This window comes from Pleurodeles waltl, chromosome 2_2, assembly GCF_031143425.1.
Source record: "Pleurodeles waltl isolate 20211129_DDA chromosome 2_2, aPleWal1.hap1.20221129, whole genome shotgun sequence".
In the NCBI taxonomy this organism is placed as follows: Eukaryota; Metazoa; Chordata; class Amphibia; order Caudata; family Salamandridae; genus Pleurodeles; species Pleurodeles waltl.
This window is the reverse complement of record NC_090439.1, coordinates 646,190,208-646,214,993: the sequence shown is the minus strand read 5'-3', so window position 1 is coordinate 646,214,993 and position 24,786 is coordinate 646,190,208. Positions and strand designations below refer to the sequence as shown.

The 24,786-nt window shown below is 45.1% G+C and overlaps 1 protein-coding gene across 2 annotated transcripts in view; it reads left to right on the top strand.

The window, feature by feature from the left end:
* Positions 1-24,786, top strand: part of LOC138282516 (kinesin-like protein KIF20A) — a 531,681-nt gene that overhangs the window by 263,287 nt on the left and 243,608 nt on the right. Inside the window, exon 9 of one of the 2 annotated variants that reach the window (XM_069220198.1) lies at positions 23,105-23,176. The exons of the other annotated variant lie outside the window; for it this stretch is intronic. Within the exon in view, the coding sequence (XP_069076299.1) occupies positions 23,105-23,176 (72 nt within the window). The remainder of the gene's footprint in view (positions 1-23,104; positions 23,177-24,786) is intronic. 2 annotated transcript variants of the gene reach the window in all.

Sequence of the window (24,786 nt, the reverse complement as noted above, 5' to 3'; positions counted from 1 at the left end):
TGGAAATCTAGGGGTGCCCCAGCTCTGGCTAAGTGGAGGCGGGGGATGGACTGGTGTGCACAACGTGAAAAATTGGTATATGAGGCCAGGGGATACCCGAATAAATATGACAAGATATGGGGGAAGTGGGAGGCAGCTGTGGATGCCTAAGTAGTGTTTGACCTTACTTATATTGTGATGCCTGGGAGCTGGGAATCGGGACGGACCAATGTCAGGTGCCACGTTGGCTCCTTGTTAAATTGTTGTATCATTTACCTTTTTCTTTCCCGAAAATTAATAAAATGTCTTTATCAACAAAAAAAAAAAAGAAGACAGTCATCGAGCACACTCATCATTTGTGTTCACCAGCGATCCAGACATCGATGCAGCTTGGGCACTCAGAGCAGGGGTGCATGTCTATATCCATGCAGGGGACTTTACCATCCCAATATGGTGCATTACGGGGATGATGTCCTCTCTGGGTGGTGGTTGGAGTCAGTGGCATAACAAGGGTGCTAGACCCTAATGCAAACGTAAAAAGACCCTTATCCCCTGTCAGGTGGTCACAAAGATCCATAATTGGTGTGCGGAGGACCACTCAGTCCTGGGCCACGGTGCCACTGCACCTCCCCTGCCACTGATAGCTGTACCATTTGTGAAGTTTTCCCGTTGATGGCAATTGTAATTATCTTGGATGCCTCCATGATCCACACTCACTTCAGTACCTCCACAGTATCCTTTGCTGCACCCTCCAGTGGCAGATGTATATAGACTACGGGGGCTGTCTTTTGTTGAGTAGTTCAGGCAAGAAAAGGAAAGTAGAAGAGGGAAGTGATGAGTGGCAAAGAGGCTGAAAGAAAGAAGGGACTGGTAAAGGTATCAATGGGAAAGTAAAACTAAAATAGATGCAGAGGTAGACTGAAAATACTGCATGCACTGGATTGAGGAATTCACACTCGCATTCTCTCCCTTAAACTGACAACCCACATAGTTAAACAGAGGCAGTCCGTAGCACACACGAAAACACATGCTCACTAAACCATAAATGCAGTCACACACACAGGCTGCGCAAACAGCCTTACAGATTCCCACCAACCCTGTTGGATCTACAGTGCTTTTCCTTTTTTATTATATAGATAGCGGGCGGCTTCTCTTTTTGTACTACTGTGGACTGGCACCTCGTGGACAGGCTGTGTGATAAATATTTAGCATTTCTAGAGCATTTTAGATAGAGCTTTTTGTTAATTTACCTTTAGGCTTTGTTTTTCACTTTTTGGTCCTCTAATTCTTTCTGTGAAGGGAGTGCTTTTTTCTGTGCGCCTTTTTGACTTTTTGGACCACCGGAGGCACCATTTTGTGCAAGGGCTCGCTCTAGTTTTCAAGCTCTTCCTAACCTATTGAATGCAGGTCGCAGTGAGGACGAGCAGTGGATTCACTGCTGGCACGCGGAAGGCAATCCCATCTGTGCCCATCTGCCTTCCTTCCGCATCTGATACCACACACTTTGCTTGTTGCACCTCTCATAAGGTGATTCTTCACTCCTATTCTAGGAAGGCTTTGTTTCATTTGGTGAGAGGGTGAGTAATGCCAGCATTCGAAAACAGGGGGAATTCAGGGCCTGGAGAAAAGATGCTCTGTCCGACTTTTGTAATTACATGGGAAACTCTTTGCCTCACTTTACAGGAGACACTATCCAGGATGCCGAGTCTTTTAATGCTTGGGTACTTCAGTCTAGCAATGCTCTGGCCCCTACTAGGAAATGCCTTTAGAAGAGAAGTAGTCCCCCAGCGCCTTGGTTCATCCTGAGCTTCGGATTCTCTTAAGAAATACGTTAAACAGTGGAAGTGCAAATGGCGCGCAAATTATAGCCTGATTGAGAAGGAAAACTATAGAGTAGCCGTGAGACACCATCGTAGGGAAATTAAGAAAGTGCAGAACGCACATGCTATATTGCTCAAATCAGTAGTGCTGAGAATTCCCGTAAAAAGATCTTCAAAATTACCAAATTGTTTATGAATCTTTGGGCTATCACTCTGGGCAACCCAGCCTAGGGTGAACTCTGTGAAACATTAGCCTTTTTTTAAAGGGAAAAAGTCTCAAGATCCAAATGGGGTTTATTGCAAGAGATGTCAGGCCAGCTGCTTGCAGAGGACATAACCATTGTACCCGTCAGGCAGGTTGATGTCCGGTTGGACAAATTTGGTCTTTCTCTACCACTTAAATGGAACAAATCCTGAGACAGTGTAAATCTTTCCTAGTGATCCTTGCCCTTCTGCCATCTTGGCCGCCTCGGCTGAAGTTGTTCTGGCTTTTTTTTTTACGAAGCTTTTTAACAGCTCATTTGAGTCTGCAGTGGTGCCCTTGAGTTGGAAAACCGCTGAAGTCCTCCCCTTATTAAAGAAATAGTCATCTGACCATTTTCACCTTTTCTCGCTTCTTCCAGCCTGCACAGAATTGCTGAAAAATTGGCTGATGCGCAGTTATCTGAATAGCTGGAAGAGAACCACCATTTACACTACACTCAATCAGGCTTTTGTCCACAGCATAGTACGGAGACAGCTTTGTTTGAAGTATCTCAGACTATTAATCTTACAGTCGATTAAGGTAAGAGTACTACACTTGTACTGCTAGACTTATCTACAGCATTCTACATCATTTCCTACCCAATTTTCATTCAGCTGGCGGTGGAGTTTGGGATCTTAGGGCTGGCGTTGTGGATTACATATTTTGGAGGAAAGAGGTCAGGTAATCTGGCTACCACCCTATACTTCGGCTTGCAAGCTGTTAAGATTAGGAGTATCTCAGGGCTCATCACCTATCACCACATTGTTAAACATCTAAATGGCACCCCTGGAAAAACTTATTGAATCCTTTAATGTGGTTACTATTTCCTATCTGATGTCACCCAGATAGTCTTGACGTTCAACCCCAAGTAAACTGACACAGGCTCCACCATTCAGACATGCCAAGCAAATATGCTGAATCTCGGGGTCAATATTAACAACAAGCTTGATTTTTCATCCCTAGGTCCTCTTTATAGCTGGCACTTGCTTTGGTGTATTGCAGTCAATCAGAAAATGTATAGATTGTATCCCTTTATCTGCCCTCAAAACAGTTGTCTATGCATTAATTACTGTCAGGCTGGCATACTGGAATATATTTTATCTGGGGATTCTGAACACATGGGTCAAAAGATTGTAAAAGTACAAAATGCAGAATCTCACCAGATTCACAAACGGGGCTAGGGGCCAGATGTAGCAAGGCATTAGCGCCTCGCAAACGGCGAAAAATGCTGTTTGCGAGGCGCTAATGCCCGCCCGCGATGCAGAAACGCATTTTGCGAGTCAGAACTGACTCGCAAAATGCGTTTCCGACTCGCAAATAGGAAGGGGTGTTCCCTTCCTATTTGCGACTCGCACCGTGATGTAAGTTGATTTGCGAAAGCGGTCGCAAATCAACTCGCAGTTACCATCCACTTGATGTGGATGGTAACTCATTCGCAAACGGGAAGGGGTCCTATGGACCACTGCCTGCTCTGGAAAAAAAACGAAACAAAAGGTTTCGGTATTTTTTTCTATGTGCAGCTCGTTTTCCTTTAAGGAAAACGGGCTGCAGATAGGAAAAAAAAAAAAAACTGCTTTATTTAAAAGCAGTCACGGACATGGTGGTCTGCTGTCTCCAGCAGGTCACCATCCACGTGAGTGCCCAGACTCGCTATGGGGTCGCAAACTGCGACCCACCTCATTATTATTAATGAGGTGGGTCCTTGCGACCCCATAGCGAGTCGCAGAAGGTGTCTGAGACACCTTTCTGCATAGCAAGTTGCAATTTGCGAGTCGCTCGGACTCGCAAGTCGCAATTTGCTGTCTACCTACATCTGGCCCCTAAGTTACTCAATACCTTTACAATCTACATTGGCTTTCTGTTACGAAAGGGATCTTTTTTTTTTTTTTTTTTTTTAAGCTGTGCTTTTATTCATTGGGTGCTCAAAGTTAGAGTGCCATGCTTACAGCACATTAGATGCAGTGAATGTTCCTTTTCAGTGTTGGGTTGAATAGAATGGCATATGCTGCTTCTTGCTTTGAAGAACATCTCCTAAGAGATCCCTTTTAGAAAGGTCCTCAAAATATATCAGTCTGCAGACTGCAAACATTGCGAGGGTGCTAGTGCACCCTGCAGGCGACAGCATTTCTGCCAGCTCGATTACAAGTCGGAGACAATGGTGCTGCCACTTGCCTGCTAGGCGGACGGTCGGAAACCTTGCTTTCTGCCTGTCACCCTAGCGGGAAACTCTTAATGGGTCTGGCGGGGAGGTTGTCAGTGTGGCAGCAACCTCCCTGTAGGAAGTTTGGCGAATGGATCTTCCTGTCTGCCGAACTCCTAATGAAGCTCAAAGTTTCCTTAGTATGAGCCCATCATATTTAGAGCAGTGACTCTAGTCTATTTTCAAGACCTTTAGGAGAAATCTTTGATTCCTTTATAAGTCAGGCCAGATGGTGAGAGATGCATCTTTACACCCTATGAAATGTGTACAGGTTCCTCTGCTGGTCCCCTATCGTAGAATTTTTGGGAAGATTACAATTGTTCTTGGTAGTCTTGACCACATTCCTGGATTAGTTCTCCCTCATGACAAGACAGGGGAGGAGCTTGCCTACTTAGTCATTATGTTTGTTGATTTTACCAATAAATACCTGTAGGAAAGTCCTCCTTTTTGCCCTGGTCACCCGCACACTTTTTGGACAGGTACTGGTGGTTACTGACTCTTGGCTGTGCCCTGGGTACTGCTTACCAGTCCCAGGGCCAGTGCTCTGTGTAAAGTGGATATGCAAATTAGGCTAATTATAATTGGCTAAGTCAACCTACCTATAAGTCGCTAGTATATGGTAGGGCATGTAGGTTTAGGGACCACAGCTTAGGTAGTGCACCCATAGGTGCACTGCTGAGGTGCCCAGTGTCATTTTAAAGGCAGACCTGCCTTGCTGGCTGCTTTTAAGTTAAAGTGATATGCAAATTCGACTTTGGAATTAAAAGTTGTTCCAAAGTCTTAAACTACCTTATTTTTACATATAAATCACCCCTAAGGTGTGCCCTATGTGCCCCCATGGCAGTGACCTTATAAAATAGTTTTATAAGCCCTGGTGAGGTAAAAACAGCCACATTTGTTTTTCCCTCATTGTAGTGAATGGCCTTCATAGGTTAAAATGGGGAGGCTTTATTTTAATTTTAATAGTCCCCTTAAATGACAGATACAGAGAGTTTGGTATCAAATTAATTGTTATAATAAATCCCACAACTTCCAGTTGTTGGATTTAATATAACTTGTTCAGGTAAAGAGTTTTAAACTTTACCTGAAAAGTTGCCAACTTCAGCCCTGCATTGTTTTTGCTGCTGTGCTCTGATTGGCCAGCCTCTGGCACCCTGGCCAGGCTGCCTTGATGAGGTGTGAAGTGGCCTGGCTTCACACAAAGAGATGTGCCTGTGGGAGGGGATCTCTCCCTCAACAGATGGTGAGGCAGGAAGGGGGAGGGCTGCCAAACTGGTCTTCAAAGGCAGAGAAGGCCATTTGGAGCAACCCAGCAACACCCCCACATCCTGCAACCCCAGACAACTAGGTGCCCCCTTGATAAGAGTAGGAGAGGGGTGTGTTTAGGATTTTTAGCCACACCAGTGGGTGGGCTCAGCCAGATGTAACCTCCAAAAATCACTTTCAGCTTGATGGATTTTTGATGAATGTTGCTCCCTGGGATTGATTTTTGCCACACTTCCCAGGAAGTGGTCATCTCAGGGGGGAAGGACCCTGCACCTGATTGGAGAATCAGGACTCCCCTGTTTTTCACCCAGGAGCAAGGATAAAACTGGCAGACCTGCACCCACACCTCAGATCCCCATCAGATTCCAACAAGGAAGAACCAAAGGAGAAGGACTGCCCTGCTGGACCCTTGGCCTGCACCTGGACCCTGCACTCTGAAGGACTGCACTAGCTGCACACTTGGGCTTCACCACAAGAAGGACTTTGCCTGGCTTCAGCTGGTGCAAGGAGGGACTCCCTGTTTGCTACAGGTGAAAAATTGCTAACCAGAGCCCCCCTGCACAAACTCCTGAAGAAATCAACCAGCTGACCACTGTCCAGTGGCCAAAAAGGAGTTTGCGCTGGGTGCATTCTGGAGGTTCAAAGAGTGTAGAACAGATTGCAACAGCCGACACGCATTTCGCCCCCTACAGTAGTTCCACCTGGAGCTTTTTTAAGGCTGAAAACAATTCAAAGTAAATAGAATGAGGCCACCTATCGACCTATGAAATATAATTTTTTCAATAATTAGAATCTGAGCATGCAGAATGTCATGCAAGGCTGTGACCATTCCAATCTTCCAGTGGACTGAAAATAAAGAGGAAAAAATGTGTTGAAATGAAAGATAAAGAGGCATTAGGGATCCCATTACCCCGGTGTATAGCAAAGAAAATGTAATTATTTACCGAAAAATAGGAAAAAAGGAAGATATAGTGAAACAATTCTAGTCCAAAATAGACTAGTTGTGACTATTTAGTCCCGCAGTTGAAGCGATAGTTCAATAAGATCACCAGTGAGAGAAGTGCAGTTCTAGAACTCGACTAATTATTAGCAAAATGCTAGTATTTGAAAGATCAATAATTAGTATTTTTAGTGGGTTATAATCCAGACTGAATGTTGATGAACATTTTACATCACATCATCATGATCATATTCACTTACTCTGTCCTTGAAAGCCTTGGATATCACTGCTACCCGTATTTTAATTAATTTCTACACCATACCTCTAATATTTCACTCATAATGTCGAGTACTCGGGTACTCACATATTAATGAATAATCTTCGGGGAAAATGCATAATCGCAAATTAACAACTACATAATATATTGCTAAATGATTTTGCTACATTTGACTTGTACTTTTCGTATTTATCTTTCTCAACAATTCTATAACACTGCATATTATTTGTTGCACTATAAGCCAGGTATCTGTACAAATGTTATATTTGCCTTTAAATTAGGAGACGATTTTTACTAAGTTCCTTATTTAGCCAAATGTTTTCTTTTTAAACTCAGACCAATGATCATGATGATGTGATGAATGAATATGAATACTACATTGGTATGATTAATCTATGTCCTTCGTTATTCTCTTGGTGGTCTTTATAAAATGTTCATCAATATTCAGGCTTGATTATAATCCACTAAAAATACTAATTATTGATCTTTCAAATACTAGCATTTTACTAATAATTAGACGAGTTCTAGAACTGCACTTCTCTTACTGGTGATCTTATTGAACTATCGCTTCAACTGCGGGACTAAATAGTCACAACTAGTCTATTTTGGACTAGAATTGTTTCACTATATCTTCCTTTTTTCCTATTTTTCGTTAAATAATTACATTTTCTTTGCTATACACCGGGGTAATGGGATCCCTAGTGCCTCTTCACCTTTCATTTCAACTATTTTTTTCCTCTTTATATTCAGTCCACTGGAAGAATCGAATGGTCACAGCCTTGCATAACATTCTGCATGCTCAGATTCTAATTATTGAACAAATTAGACTTCATAGGTCGATAAGTGGCCTCATTCTAATTACTTTGAATTGTTTCCAGCCTTGAAAAAGCCACAGGTGGTACTACCGTAGGGGGCAGAACACGTGTTGGCTGTTGCAATCTGTTCTACACTCTTTAAACACATTGGATTTACCTTACCACAGTGATCGTCTTTTGGCTCAATTTCTGTCCTTTGCACCAAATTGGACTTATGAAATTCTAAATAAAGACTATACACACTTAATTGATGAACGTGGGTTCTCATTCCTTTACTTGTGTTGGATCAATTTATGAAAGGGTTATGGTCCATACCCCTTAAACACTGAGTTCCCACTCAATTATTTGTCCTAATTGGGCATTTAACAGGAAGGGAATTTTTGGACCATCGATATCGTGACCCCAAAAGAACCTTAAAAGAACATCTGGGAGAAGATCCAGGAGTTTGGAGAAGTTTTGAAAAAAAGCTCCATAGAAGGACTGACCCGCCGCGGCAACTCTAGCCGGCTTGCCTCAACCGCGACCTGGCCTGATTTGCAGGTTTGTCCCTTTGAAGAAAATCTCAAAAAAAAAGAGACTAAGGGGGGGCGGGCGGCCGCCAATGCGGCCGCACTCGCGCCACGGCCATTATGATATCCCCGCTGGCCCGGCGGGTGGAAACCTGGTTTCCGCCTGCCGGCCCTGCGGGGATCTCGGCCGCAACACAGGAGCCGGCTCCAAATTGAGCCGGCGGTGTTGCGGCCGTGCAACGGGTGCAGTTGCACCCGTCACGCTTTTCACTGTCTGCATAGCAGACAGTCAAAAGCTGCACGGGGCCGTGGCAGGGGACCAGTGCAGTGGCCCCCAGGGGCCACGCGCCTCCCCTTTCCGTCAGCCTTTTCATGGTGGTGCAAACCGCCATAAAAAGGCTGGCGGGAGGGGGACTCGTAATCCCCTGGGCAGCGCTGCAAGCAGTGCTGCCCTGGAGGATTACTCCCGCTGGGACTAAAGTGGCGGGTAACCGCTGGTCCCGGCGGTGCGACTGCGGCGCTTCCGCCGTGGTCGTAATACCAAGGATTTCACCGCCAGCCTGCTGGTGGTGAAATCTGCCAAAACCGCCAGGGTTGTAATGACCCCCTAAGCCCGAATGTAGAAAGTTGACTGGGACCTCCCACCCAGCTTATCCGAGGAGGGCTCTAAGGACGTCGGCTCAAAATCCAGGTTTACCCCGGTCGAAGGATTTTCACCTCTAAAAAACAACTAAGTCCGAAGGTAAAAATCTCCACGAGGGCTCCCGCGATGCATATCCGGAGAAGAGTTCCAGGAAGTCTGTTTGGCTGGCAGGTTCATCCAGCTGAAGAAAATCTTCAGAACAACGACTAAGTGCGAAGGTAAACTTTTGAATGAGGCCTCCCGCGGGTTGTAGCCGAGCCGGGCTCCATTGTGGTCAGCCTTAAACTTTGACTTTGCCCCGGTCAAGGTGCGACCAGATTGGCGCTTTTTGTTTCTAGGCACTAGAAAACAATAATTCTTTTAAAATTCATATCTTCGGTTCCTTTTATCTGATTTTATTCGTTATTGTGTCATTTCAAAGATAAAAATATAATCTATTTGTATAAAGTGGTTTTGGATTTTTAAACTGTTTCCTGTGTTTTATTTAATTACTGTTTTGTGATATTTGAATGCTTTACACTCGGTCTCCTAAGTTAAGCCTTGTTGCTCGTTGCCAAGCTACCAAGGGTTGAGCTGAGTTTAATTTACTGAGGTTTATCTGGACCTAAGTGGAGGTTAGTGGCCTATTGCTAAGTGTAGGTACTTACCTGCCCTTACCAATAACCCATTTTCAAACAATACCCAGTTAAAATACCTGCCATTTTTGTGGTTAAGAACACAGTATGTTCACATTTCCTAAGGTGCTTTTATACTTAAACTACTTTTCTGTCATTAGTGTTAGCTTAAACTTGAATGAAGACCATTACTTTATGGCAAAGGACATGGCCTGTTTTAGAAGCTTGTTGGAGGACTTTCCTGCTGTATGTTTGTCACATTCTGTTCCAGGTACATTTGTCTGTCACTATTTACAAGTATTTGATGGTTGTGGATCCATGAATGGAATTTGACCTGTCAAAAGGCGCTGAGGTTGGTCCCCTTCATGTCTAATATCATGGCAGACAACGAATGCCTGAAAATCAATAATTCAAACCATTTCACGCTTTGCATATTCTGACCATGAAAAGAGTAGTCCAGCTTATAACACTATGAATGTGTACTGAAGTGATGCAAGTGGCCCAATTTCTGACTTCCTTCTCTCCATATATTCCCTATCTGAAGGGCCTACATGAATGCCTTTAGTTTGGTGTCACTCACTGGCCACCTCCCATGTCCAAAAGCTGATATAAGTAGTCTTGATCCAAGATTTGCTTGGTCTTTGTAACATGAGAACCTCCAAAGTGGTGGTATTTGTGTGGCATCTGAGTTCCTGTAGTGGGAAGCTATGGCCTGATAAGCTTGTGTAAGAGCTCTATATTTTTGGACTGCACTGATCTTCAAATCCCAAACTCCGGCCTTCCCTCTCCCCTCTGCTCTTGGCTTAATGCCATAGCGTAGATGAGATAACAATGGCATTCACTGAAGATGTCCTTGAAGAGCTTTAATCCTGAGTGGTAGCCAACATGCCTACACCATGCTGTGATGGGTATAGGCCATTTCAAGCAGTGCGGTGCTGAAGAGTGGCCTTGTTGCGGGAGCCTGTATTGGCTGCTATGGATGTTCCTAGCTGGGCCTGCTAAGGACGACAGCAAAGTGGAGCTGAGGAGGATTTCTGGCAGCAGTGGAAGGGGCAACACTACAGCTGCAACCACACAAAGAAGCACTCGACTGTGCTGAAGCAGTTGTATTAATTAGAAAGTGTTAATGAATGTTTGTGTTTGGACATTGAATTTTGTAGAAAATGAATAACGTAGAGGAAAATAATGCACATGACTGGAAAATGTGACCTTGGAGAATGGCCACCTATGTTCATAAAATGTACTAATTAATGATTAATGCTTATGAAATATTGAAAATGTATTAGATTAATGTAGTAACATGTCATATTTGGAGTTTTGAAGTATGCTCTAGCTTGTTAATTGTAGGCCTTAACTTAGCGAGTGTCTTGGCCTAGTTTTGCCAGGCCTCATGCAGGAGCTGTATTTCTTAGTGTTTAATGAAAAACTCTGTCATAGTGAACTAACTGTAAAATGCTCATTGTTTTAATAAACTTCTTAGCAGAGGCTTTCTTGTGGAACCGACGGACAGGAGATGAGGTCTCTAGTAAAGTAGCTAAATGTGTGTAAAATGTGCAAAGGGTTCTTTTCCAGAACGCGAACAATGAAGACACTGACTGGAGATGAAGATGCAACAAAATTGATTCCTGACGAGCCGGATGATGAGAACATTGTAAAGCAGACCAATCAACGACATGTGAACTGTGAAATATTAGAATTCATAGATTTGGTAAAGGGACATTATTGGATAGATTAAAAACGTGCGATTAATTGACCAATTGGAAATTGGGTGATGGTTTGGGGAACTTTGATACAACAACGTGACAGAGGAGACCAGACTCAGATTTGAGGAGATTCTAGTCAGACTTATCCTGATTTTGTGAGGCGATATTGAGGAGAGGAGATTTGAGATTCTGTCATTGGGCTTATACTCTTTGAGAGCCTGAGGATTTGCTGATCGACTGCTGACCTGAAGACGAAGACTGATTCTGCTTGCTGACCCATACCGTGGATAGGTAGAAATGACAATGGCCGAATTTCATTTTTATGCCTTTTCTTTCTAGGTACCAACTGTGCTGACTTAATACTTTTCTTTAGGTAGATGTTTTCCAAATCTGTGTTCTAAATTGTTTTGCATGAAGCCCCAAATGCTGATGCTAATTGGTGTTTGCCGAGGTTACTCCCATGACGACTGACAAATTACGGGGACAAATAGTTGATGGACTATCTTGCTGAACTTGATGGATGTCATAGTTTTACTAAATTGGGTTTTTATTAATGTCTTGTGTTGTTGCCTTAGAATGTCTTTTGATTCAAGTTTTCATTAGATCACATCTTTTGCGGCTTGCTGATTAACAAGTGTTATGAGAATTGTTTCGATTAGAGTTGATGATTATAATTCATGACTTAGTATTGTTAACGAATAGGGAATAAACCTACTAAACTTACACCTAAAGGTGTGGTTATTCATGGCTGAAGAGTCATGGTGTGTGAAAATTACTGACTTTATTGATTTGACTGATGGTTATTGATTATTGTGCATTGATTTCTGATTCTGTGTCGAAGCTATGGTAAGAACACCCTGTACAAATCAAAAGGTTAATCGACCTATATGTGTCCCCTTGTAAGTTTACTTATCAAGGACTGACACGCCAACAGGATGAAGACTGATTCTGCTTGCTGACCCATACCGTGGATAGGTAGATATGACAATGTGACTGAATTGCATTTTTATGCCTTTCCTTCCTAGGTACCAACTGCGCTGTCTTGATAGTTTCCCTAGCTAGATTTATTTCTAAATTTGTGTTCTAAAATTGTTTTGCATGAAGCCCAACATGCTGATGCTAATCTGGGTTAGATGAGGTATTCACATGACGACTGCCGAATTACGGGGACTACTGTTTTGATGAGTTATCTTTGCTGAATTCTATGTATCACTAATCTTTATTGCAGATGACTCTGCTTTTGATTTGCACCGTTGCCTTAGAATGTGTCGTGATTCAAGCTTTGATTAGATTGCATTTCTTCCGCCGCTTTGGTCAACAAGTATTGTTCTTATGTGTTTCATTTGATATTGAGATTAATCTACATGACTTTAGCATTGTTAATATAATGGAAATAAAAATACTAAACTTATTCTAAAGGTGTGGTTATTCATGGCTATGAGGTCATGGTGCGTGATATTTACGGACTCCATTGTTTATTGATTTTGACTAATGATTATTTATTATTGTGTATTGATTATTGTTTATTGTTCATGTATTGGAGCTATGACGAGAACATCTTAAATGTGTCAAAAGGTTCATCGACCTATTCGTGTCCCCTTGTAAGTTTACTTATTAAGGTCAGACGCGCTAACAATCGCTCAGGCTTCAAACAATGCTGTAGGTATTTGGAGTGAGAGGGTGAGGAGGTTACCCTTACTGCAGTGGCTAACATTGTCTTGATGGGTGTGCAAGGCACATGAGCCCATGATACCTGGTCTGTTGGGCTTTGTGAGTTACCTGGTGGTGCTGTGCTGTATACAGAGCTGGTGGGCTCTGACATTGCTGGGGGCCTTGAATTTGTTCCTCCTAGTGACAAAGCTTTGCAACATTGTGGGAGCTATATGCAGCCGAGCTTGTAAGCCTGTGGTTGATATTGAGCTGTCCCCGTGAGGGTAGTGAGGCGGTATCGGGGGAGAGAGGTGGTTTGAATGGCTGTTGCTGTGAAAAAGCTGGCCCAGCAGTGGAGGAGGGGACTGTTGGTCAAGGGTTGTTGATTCACCTCTCCACCTCAAGCAGAGAGATGTGGAAGATTAACCAACGTTTTGAGTCCCTTATTGTACTGATGGGAACGTCTCTGAATGGGTGCTTTAAAACCGATTTTTAGAGCCTTAATACTCTTGAAGAGAAGAATCATGTTTTACAATTGAAAATGCCCACCTCATGTTGATTGAGGAGCTGCCTCCAGAGGGTCCTCCGAGACTTCATCGCCAGACGTCTAAGCTACAAATACTGTGATACCCTACTGAAAGAAAGCTGTACATCATCCAGGTGAGTGAAATTTGAATCCTCTTCTGCCATGATCATCTTAGATTGCACAAAGCTGGGTGAGCAGCAATGAAGACGATACTCTAATACATGCTTCTTTTTACTGCCAAGCTGAAGGTTATCATTATTTAAAAAATATTTCTTCTCATCTCTAGAGGAATTGTGGAATTTGGTGGACTAGCACAAGCACTTCTGTGCAAAGCACTGGCAGCTGCAGAACCCCAGGATTCACTTAGGCTCACAGAGGCCCATTGAGAAGAATCCTGGAGCTAGAGGCTGTAGTCCAGATTGGTCCATTGGAATTCATGGTTAAAGAACAAATGTATCTTAACTCTGAGGAACCCTGGAACAGTTCAAATCTGGAAATCTGACAAACGGATGCTTCCTGAATAGCTTTGTGTGTTTTGTTATTAGCTGCATATTTGGTGGCTAGCAAGGTCTTACGTATCTGCTCAGTGTACCACTGCACCGGATCTGTTTTTGAATGCGGTTCCAGGAGTACTTATCTGTCTGTCAGCATCCCTGTATTTGATGTGCCCACACTTATTAGGGACAGGTTGGCCGTTTCATTTGTAGGTGCCCTGCAGTAGCTGCTTACACCCTTTTTATGTTGACCCGTAAGGTGATTTCTTGGAGTTGTGTTCTAGCTTACTTGATCATTTGCTTTCCCCTTTCAGGGGTTGAGTAGTTACTTGTGAACACTTATGCGTCAGAAAATTCAGCGTAGGGCTGGGGGAGAGCAAATTTTTTTGTTGTTTTTTGTTTGTTTTTTCTGTTTGTTTAACTGTGATCCGATATTTTTTTTTTTTAAATAATTTTGGCAATGGCATTTTTGTGGTTATTGAATTTTGTAATAGTTTGGTTATGAAATCTATTTGCAATCACTCCATATCCTCTCCTGGGATGATAACAGTATGAAAGACAAAATCAAAATAGGGGCATTTTCTAAGGCAACAGGCAACCTACCGCTATTTCTGAAAATGCATTTGCTGATATTCATTTTATTTTTCCTTGGTAGATATGGGTTCTCCACAGTTCTACAAGCAAGCCTCATTAGAGGGTAGCCGTTCTGCAGGGCAGGAATCTATTGTTTACTGGTTTCTTACGGTGACAGCCTTCAACAGTCTCGAAAGTATATGCCTCACCTCCATGATCGGAGACGTAGGATGGAGAGTTTGGGGATGCCTTCCCGATTTTACTGTCATTAATGGGGAATTTAACAGAGTAATGGATGTGTCACTAGATAGGGACAGTTCGCCCTACATGAAACATACAGGCCATAACCCCTGACTGATTTTGCTGCTTCCTTGAGTCTGGGTAACATGTGGCACCAATGTCACCCTGCTTAATATGACTATATGGGATTATATATTTTCCCCAGGGTCCGTGAGTGCTTATCTTGACTTCCTTACGTTTCATGACACACATGGATCTCTATTAAGTATTGTGACTTTCTGAACGCTCCCTTGTCAAACTCACCATAGCCACAGGAACTATCTTGGACAGGGGATGTGCATCTGCTTGAGTGATGTTTTAATGGACAAGCTGTATTATGTTAGAAACAAATTCTGACTATGCGCTTTATAAAAAGAACTTCACTGTGCACTTTATCTTCCAAAACGAGTTTGTATTTGATTACGGATTTCAATAAAATTAATTTGGATAAGATAATTGAGTATCAGCTGGTGCAACAGACAGATCGGTAATAAATGTGGCTTGAAGCTTGTGATTTTTTTAAACGGAATTTTAAAATGCACTTTATTTCCTAAACTCAGTTTATGCATAAGTTTGACGCAGGTTGAATGAATTTGTACAGGATTAAGAAGAGCTCGAAATTGAGATACATCGTTTTTTTTTTTTTTTTTGAGTGAGGCTGGGGAGGCGCCAGTACTGTTATAAATCATATGTGTTAATTACGCACTTTATCTATGAAAGCGATTTCTGCACTGATTACTTACTTCAGTGGTATGAAAACGAAATACACTATGGTCCTCATTACAACCCTGGCAGTCAGTGATACAGTGGCAGTAATACCGCCAAAAGGCTGGCGGTAACTACCACCAAATTATGACCATGGCGGTGCGAAATCGGTTAGGCAGTCACTTTACCGCACTGACCGCCAGGGCAGAAGCAACAGCCACCACGGCAGTAGCTGCCTCCAGCCAGGCGGAAGCCAATGTTCTGCCCACCATATTAAGAGACACGAATCCGCCACCTTTTCCGGGGCGGTACCAACGACATCAAAAGCACGGCGGAAACAGAACACAGAAGGGAAAGGACTCCACTTTGGAAACACAGGGAACAACCACGCCACCATGGAACCTGAACTTCAGATCTTTCCAGTGATTTTCTATGTCCTGCTCCACCACGAACACCAGCGACGGCGAAAACGACCACGGTGAGTACAGCTGCCTAGCACACAGGGGAAGGAGGGAGGAAAAGAAAGTGAACACACACACGCACAACACCCCCCCCCCCCCACCCCCCCACCCGCAACACCATACACACAATCAGATGCAGTAATACAACATATTTACCCCATACCGCTCAGGAATAATGCAAGGACAACAGGAATTGCTGAAAGTGAGTGTAATAATACAAATACAGTAGAAATACAAAAATTCTATCTAATGGTATATACATATGTACTGTTCAAGGGACACTGCCCAGTCCTCAATGTGCGTGGGCCAAAGCCCAAGGCCCCACTTGTCACCTGCACCAACACGGAGAGAACACTGCAGGGGCATCAGTTGGAAAACAGGCAGGCACTTCAGGGGGACAGGGAACGGGGGGCACCTTAGCTGGTAGATGGAAATACACCACTGGTCCTGGAGGGGGCATCGTGCCCTGTGCTTCTGATCCTGGGTAGTGCAAGGTCACACTCTCTCAGCTTGGTGTCATTCCCACAGGATTTGCAGGGGGCAGGCCACACAGCAGCCTATGGAGGCAGGACTACAGACCATGAGTGTACACTGAACTGGGGGGAAGGAGGAGGAGGAGGAGGAATAGGAGGAGGAGGCTGAGGAGGGGGAGGGGGAGACAGTGGAAATTGTGAATGTTGGTATGTCTGCATCTGGATGTTTTTTGTGTGAGTGCCTGTAGTATGATGTGGGGGGTTGTGTTTGCCTGTGCCAGTCTTGTGTTTTGTCTTGTGTGCATGCTAGTCCGCCTGTGTGCTTGGGATAGGTTGGGGTTGAGGGGAATGGGACTGGGAAGAGGAAGTTGGAGGGGGAGGGTGGAAACCGGGACAATGGCTGCCATCAGAGACATGGCCAGAGCCTGGGTTGATCTCTGTTGTGCCGCCAAGCCAGTGTGAATGCCCTCCAGGAATGCATTGGTCTGTTGCATTTGGGCTGCAAGCCCCTGGATGGCTTTTATAATGGTTGACTGACCTACAGAGATGGATCAGAGGAGGTCAGTAGCCTCCTCACTCAGGGCAGCAGGGCTAACTGGGGCAGTGCCTGGGGCAAAGGAGATGCCCACCCTCCTGGGTGAGTGGGCACGGGCAACTCGCTGAGGGGCTTCTGGGAGGGCGGTGCTGGTACGGGGGTGGCGGCTGTACCTGTACCTGTAGCTGGGGTGGTCACAGAAGTGTCTGCCCCCACTAGGGAGCTTCCATCGGAGGAGGTATCTGTGTCTGAACTGTCCCCTCCTGTCTCCGCCATGGTGCTCCCCTCGCCCTCCGTCCCACTGGTGCCCTCACTGTCGGTGGACTCTGCCTCCTGGGTCCTTTGGGATGCAGCTCCCTCCGTCACCGGTGCTTCTGCTCCTCCGCCAGATGATGCTAATGACCATCAGGACAGGGTAAAAAAACAAAAAGGGGGGGGGGGGGGGAGACAAAGGATACACTTGGTCAGTTGCAGCACCAACACCACCGTCACACACTGATAACAGCCCTACGCACTAGGCAATGCACTACCAGTAATAATGCTAGCCACCTGGGCATGGAGAGGGGCACATACCGCCAACTGCAGCACACCTGATACCCACACAGCCCTGACCAGTAGTGGATGCCTACAAGCTAGGTAGCAGGATTATTACTTCAGAACCGTGCCCAACATCGGACCTACTCTGCAAAGTCTGGCCTGACCTAGAGGCATCCACTGACACACATCCCCCACCAGGGTACCCCTCTACCATGCGTAAGTTGTTATGATGGGAACTGTACTCACCCCCTTGTGGCTGTGGTGATGCCTTCAACCGCCTATCCAGCTCCAGATAGGCCACTGCCAGTAAGCGGGCCATCAGGGTGGTCAGGGTTCGACAGGCACCCCTTCCTCGTTTCATATGCCATCCCCAGCTGGGCCTCCACCGTCTTCGGTGCCCAGTGTCTAAGGTCCTCCCACCGTTTCCGACAGTCAGTGCTCCACCTGCCGTAGACCCCCACGGTCTGCACGTCCTTGGCGATGTCACGTCTTCTACCCTTCTTTTGATGGGTGCTGACCTGCAGGGAAATACCTTTTCCTGTGTGTATCACTTGGACCGTCCTGCCTGTTACACTTATGGCCCACCATACCCCTTCACATCGCCAATTGCGCACACAGGGCCCAGCACACAAGCTGCACGCTGCACAGGGGACATCCACCAACCCACCCCTACACAAGGCCTTCACACACCCCACTCCATCCATTCATGCACCGTGCATCGTGCTCACAGTGTACTCACCTTTTGGTGTGGAGGCCCATATAGCTGTCCTTACTGGTGAAGGACCCCATCCACCAGTTGCTCCAACTCTGCCCTTTCCCCAGTCACACGAGCCATGGTAGGTTCCAGACACATTTCACAGCAGCATATGCAGTGTAGGTCCTCTCCTGTTGAGGGTCAGGTAGCAAGTGAGTGATCAGATAGAAGATGGCAGTCACGTCCGCGGCGGTGCATACCGTCAACGCGGGCGTACATCACCATTGGCCACTTTAACCCATAGGGCCCAGTAATAACCAATGAGCAGTTGCACGGCAGTTCCCGACTGCCTACCGCAATGGCGCACATCATCAGTGGAATTACCTCACTTCCACCTGTTCCTCCACACAGGACAGGCGTTCGCCATTTCGGGGGGTGGGGGGGTGGCCCTGGATAGTAACTGCGTTACAGTTCAAAATTGGACATACAGGACAAACGCCACTTATACGTTAAAAATTAAAATCATGCATTGCACTGTTGTGGCTATGATTTACAGTTTGTGACCGGCTCCTCACTGTTTTGCCCCATAGATTGCTACAGCTGCGGATGAATAGGAGATGGAGACATACCCCTGTGTACAGACCCCTGGTGGACTTGGCAATAATGGAGGACAGGCAGATCATCCTCACCTATAGACTTGATAGGGCCACAATCACAGAGCTGTGTGCACAATTGTAGCCTGACCTAATATCTGCAATCCGTCACCCCATTGGGATCCCGCCTCTTGTGCAAGTCCTATCTGTGCTCCATTTCTGGGCAACTGGTTCTTTCCAAGTGACAGTGGGCTTGGCAGCAGGAATGTCACAGCCACTGTTCTCAATAGTGCTCACAAGAGTGTTGTCTGCCTTGATTACACACATGCGCAGCTACATTGTTTTTCCCCAGGTGGAGGATTTGGCCACAGTGAAAGCTGACTTCTATGCAATGGGACATATCCCCAAAATCATTGGGTCGATTGATGGTACACAAATTGCGTTTGCCCCTCCCCCGACAAAGTGAACAGGTGTTCAGAATTTGAAAGAGTTTTCACTCCATGGATGTGCAGATGGTGTGCTTGGCGGACCAGTACATCTCCCATGTCAGTGCTAAGTATCCAGGGTCGGTGCATGATGCCTTTATCCTGAGGAATAGCAGCATCCCAAATGTGATGACCCAACTACAGAGGCACAGGGTGTGGCTAAGAGGTGAGCCCTGCCCACCCAGTATATGTTGGTGTATCGGTATGGTGTGGGCCATATGGGATAGTGTGTGGCTAAATTTTGTCCCTCGATATTATCAGGTGACTCTGGTTACCCAAACCTATCATGGCTACCTACCCCTGTGAGGAATCCCAGGACAAGGGCAGAAGAACATTACAATGAAGCACATGGGCGAACAAGAAGGATTATCGAACGTACCTTTGGCCTCCTGAATGCCAGGTTTCAGTACCTCCGTCTAACAGGTGGATCCCTGTGCTACTCACCCAAGAAGGTCTGCCAGATAATCTTGGCATGCTGCATGTTGCACAACCTTGCCCTGAGACATCATGTGCCTTTTCTTCAGGAGGAGGAGGCTGGAGATGGCCGTGTGGCAGCAGTGGACTCTGTGGACAGTGAGGATGAGGACAACAGAATTGCAGTGTTTTGACAATACTTGCAATGACACACAGGTAAGACAGTGTTATTTCATATTTCATTGTCATTTTATGGTTTATTTTTGTCACGGCATGCTGTTCTTTCCCATGTCTATGCCCACTCACTGTACCCTTTGGCAACTCATTTAGCAGATGTTGGTGCCCCACTATCGCTGCTGGTGTGATAACTGCAGCCAACTACAAGTCTTTCCTATTTGAACATTACTCTACAGTTAAAATTCAATGTTTGAACCTGGCTAAAGAATATATACTAAAATAAGTTTGACATACTCCATACTTTTTTCAAACAATCTTTATTTAACTGCTAAGAAGTAGCGGGGCAAGTGCAATGGGCTGGAGTGATGATGGAGGGAAGTCCAGGGTATAGTTACAGTCTATTGGTAGCGCAGATGCATTGTCGAAAGGGGACATAGAAAGGGGAGCAATGGCAGTTCAAGGTGGACAGGGTGACGGAGTGGGACACAAGGGTGACAATCAGGAGAGTCTCATTTCCTGGTGGGGGTCTTGGCAATAGTCTCTGGCTTCTGCCTGGATCGCAGGGAATGTTTGCAGGGTGGTTCTCCTTCTACAGGGCGAGGGGTGCTGGTGGCCTGTTGGTGCTCTGGCAGGACCTCATGTCCACTAGCGCCAGCAGAGGTGGATGGCAGTTCAGATGTCTGGCTAGTGGCAGGGGCCCGGTGGTGTCACTGCCTCCCTCATACTGTTGGCCATGTCAGCCAGCACCCCTGCAGTGGAGACCAGGTTGTTGTTGAAGGCCTGCAAGTCCTCCCTGATCCCCTGGTACTGTCCCTTCTGCAGCCGCCTGTTCTGCACGTTGGCCAGGATCTTTCCCAGCGCATCCTGGGAATGTTCGTATGCTCCCAGGATCTCAGTGAATGCCTCCTGGAGAGTCTGTTCCTTGGGCCTGTCCTCACCCTGGCATACAGGATTCCTCCCAGTTTCCCTGTTGTCCTGCAACTCTGTCCCCTGAACCATGTGCCCACTGCCACTGACCCAAAGTCCCTGATTGTCTTGGGGATGCGGTCTTCCCTGGGGTCCCTGTAGTGGTGGATACACGGCTGATTGACGTGTCCTGGGGACAGAGGCATGGGTTCGCTGGGTGGGTGCTGTGGTGGTGTTTCCTGATTGGGAAGGCACTGTGGTGGTTTGTGACTGGGCCTGGGTAACCGACTGTCCAGAGGTCCCTGGTGGGCTATGTTGGTCATCCAGATCCAGGCGACCAGAGTTGCTCTCATCCTTGTGGACCTCTTCTGTTAGGGGACTGGATAGTGCTGGCACCTCCTCGCCACTGGCATTGGCTAGGGGTACCTGTAGGGATGCAAATGCAGTGTTACTGTTTCTGTGTGTGACATCTTGTGCATCAGTGGGGTTGACCTGTTTGGTTGTATTTGCCCTGGCAGCTTTCACTTTTGTAAGTTGGTATGTGGTGGGCTAGCCGATTCGCTCTAGTGTGCTGCTTTAGTGATAGGTGTCCATGCAGGTCTGTGAGTGGTATCCATGCATTGGTATGGCAAGCAGGGCTTGGCATTGGGATGAGTGATGTGTGGGAGGTGGTGGAGTAATGGGAGTGAGGGTGAGGGTTGGGGTATGTGATGGCATGCAGGTGGGGGGGTGATAGTAGTAAAGTGTTAACTTACCAGAGTCCAGTCCACCTGCTACTCCGGCCAGGCCCTCTGGATGCACGATTGCCAAGACTTGCTCCTCCCATGTTGTGAGTTGTGGGGGAGTAGGAGGGAGTCCACCACCAGTCCTCTGTACAGCGAGTTGGTGTCTTGCTGCAATGGAACGTTCCTTCCATCGTAGGTCGTTCCACCTCTTCCTGATATCATCCCTTGTTCTGGGGTGCTGTCCCATAGCGTTGACCCAGTCCACGATTCTCTGCCATAGCTCCATCTTCATAGCAGTGGATATCTGCTGCACCTGTGATCCATGTAGCTGTGGCTCTACTTGGATGATTTCCTCCACCATGACCCACAGCTCCTCCTCAGAGAATCTGGGGTGTCGTTGTGGTGCCGTGAGTGGTGTGTGTGAGGGTGTGTAGGGTGATGTGTTGGGGTGTATGTTGTAAGGTGCGTGGGTGGTGTATAGGTGATGGTGGTGTGTGGGTCTGGTCTTGTCAGTAGTCGTGATGTCAGTCTGTTGGCAATGGTTTGTATTCGTAAAGGTTTGTGGGTACTGTGGGTGTGTTTTATTGTGGTGTGTGTGTGTGTGTGTGTGTGTGTGTGTGTCACGTGTGTGTAGTTTGAATTGTCCAATGTGTTGCTGTTTTGTTAGTGTGTGTGCATTTTGAGTGCGGCGGTATGTACCGGCAATGGTTTACCGACATTGAATTTCTGCCGTGGTGATTCGTGGATCATAATGTTGTGGGTGTTGTTCTGTTGGCGTAACGTGTGGGTTTTGCTACCACCACTTGATCACTGACCTTTGGGCTGGCGGATTTGTGTGTGTGTCTGAATAGTGACTGATTGGTGTGTGTGTGTGTCATATTATGGTTAGCAGATATCCGCGGCAGCAGTATGTTGGCGGCATTCGGCATGGTGGTAAGTGGGATTTACCACCAATGTCATAATGAGGGCCTATGTATTATTTCTCAATGTGATATTATATGGCTTATTATGAATATGTGAATTTATTTGATTGTCTTTTGTTATAATTTCCTTCTGTGCATTTTCTCTACAACATCTGTTGGTAACGTATTGTGTGTGGAAACTGTCAGTCAAAAACAAACTTTTTAAAAAGAGGGACACCGTGAACTTTTTCTTACAGGCAAACACACAAAGGGTCTTGTGATGGACCTAACTTGCATGAGGTTTGCAATTCCTCCAGATCCACTATATCCAGAGGAATGTGAATGTGAAGGCTGATCCCTGTGGGTGCATGTTGCTTCATTTAGGTCCCCATGGGTTGAACGAAGTAACCAAACTCACAAAGCAGGATACCCAGTGACATGCATTTCTCCTAGGATCACACTTCTCCTTCACTAGATAAGTTCTCCAATAAGGTTAGTAAACTAGCAGCAAGTTTTAAAGGGCACTACATCCATTCAATGAGCCCACGCCTGACAGGGTCTACCACACTCAGCACTTGAGACCGATAATGGTTGTAGGGAAATCTGTTACACATAAAACCAAAGACATAGGGGTGGCCTAGTTGGTTTAAACACTGCTTCCCAACCCCACCCTCATACCCCCCCCCCCAAACAAAGTGAGTCCTTGTAGGAGAAGTAACAAATGACTTTACTTTTCCCACTTGTTTTCTTTCTCAAAGAAGATGGAAAGCCTATAAGAAAAATGTACTTTCTGGTGTACTATAAGCTACCTGCATAGAGGTGGATCATATATGTTTGATATCAAAGATTTATTGAAGATTGGCATTTATATAAAAAAAATAGCAAATTCCTCTACAGGAAAAAATCTGTGCTGTATGAATATTTTAAGTGATTAATTAATGTTTTTTTTTTTTTTTTTTTTTTAGTCACAGTATATTTTCAGTACGACTACTTCGAATAAGTGATGATGAAGAACCTTGTGTTCTTGGCATTTCTGAGTAAGTTTTTCTATATTTCAAAAATGTATAGTTCTACTATCAGATGTTGGCAAAAGGAAGGTTTTCTGTCTGGCTGTGGTCAGCCTAACATTTTGCAAGACTTCATGCAAACACAACGCTTCACTTCTAGAATGTGACTTGAAATCAGTATTATTGACCTATTGGTTTTTATGGGGGAGCACCTTCAGGCATTGGGTCAGTTATTCTTTGGTTTAAACCGTCCTTCTTTCTGTGCAGGCCACTTAGGGCCTTGGCTTTGCAGCACTCGTGGGAATACATGCCTTTACATTGATTGTGTTAGGAGATTCATAATGTTTGCCCTTCTCTGTTTAGCGCGTCAAGGGGGCAAGAGTAGAGCATATGCCTGCTGTCTTCTTTCTCCTGGTTACTTCTGGGGGTGCCGAAGGGACCTTGAGAAAATGCACAGGCAGACTTCCGGCTATCACCCTCATCTTTCTCTACATTACTACTCATCACGGTCTCACAGCCCTTATCATCACATTGTCATGTTGTCATGGTCACCATTGCTACGCATCACACACTTGCTTCACTCATCATAGGATGCATAGCACCTTACAAGCAAAGTGAGTGGGACCCACTCTAAGTGTTTGATCTCTCTTCTCCTCCCTCTCCAAGAAATATTTGGAAAAATGTGACACAAAGGCGTTTTCTAGTTTTAAATAACCTTAACTGGAGCAGCATTTTAAAGGAAATCTCATAGTCAAAGTAAAATATCACATCAATGTAAAGAAAAGTATTCACACACAATCCTACGCAAACTACACACAATAATAGATAAAACTGCACATTCTTTTCTATGCATCTTCCTTTTATGACTCATAAATGGTGCCTTGGGGCCACAAGAACTACTCTCTCATTCAAAGGCTTGGTGAGTGAGAAGAGGGATACATAAACAAAGTCGCAGAAGCTCTGTAAACATGGAGCAGACACTCCTGTAAAGCCATCTCAAAATTGTGTCCCCTGATCATAGGTCAAACTACAGATAATCACCCTCCCTATGCTAGGTAAGAAGAAAAAAATCAAACAGAACTACTAACCGTACCAGCTTGGGATAGGAAACAAAAAGCGCAATCTTGTGAACCGCAATTTCCGCTAAGCCCTTTGACTGTAGTTTAATTTCTTGTTTTGGTTTGCAGAACACCACAGGAAATCTTTAAGTTTCTTTAGGAGCCTTTTGGAGTGTAAAATTAATAAGGCTTTTATTGACCCAGACGTCAGCATAAGGTGACCATTTATGTCTCATGTTTGACAGCCTAGCCTAGATAGCTGCACTAACATGTATTTTAAATGTGCTTATGTTTTTATTGGTCAGTGAACACAATTGTGCCTTCCTTCTTAAACAATATGCTTGTAAAAAGGAATGTTAGTGTATTTTAACCCTAAACTAGTATCAAAACAAATTGTATTCTTTAATGTTTAATGTTAGATTTATGAATTTAAAGTTCTGCGCAGAATGAAGTACTTGCACTTCTCTGTCATACTTATTGAAATGTACTGTCAAAGTTTTTAAAGTAAAATGTATTGCTCATACTAATGAACTATTAATGTAAATGAGTTTTAAGTGTATGTTTCATATGTTTTATTGAATT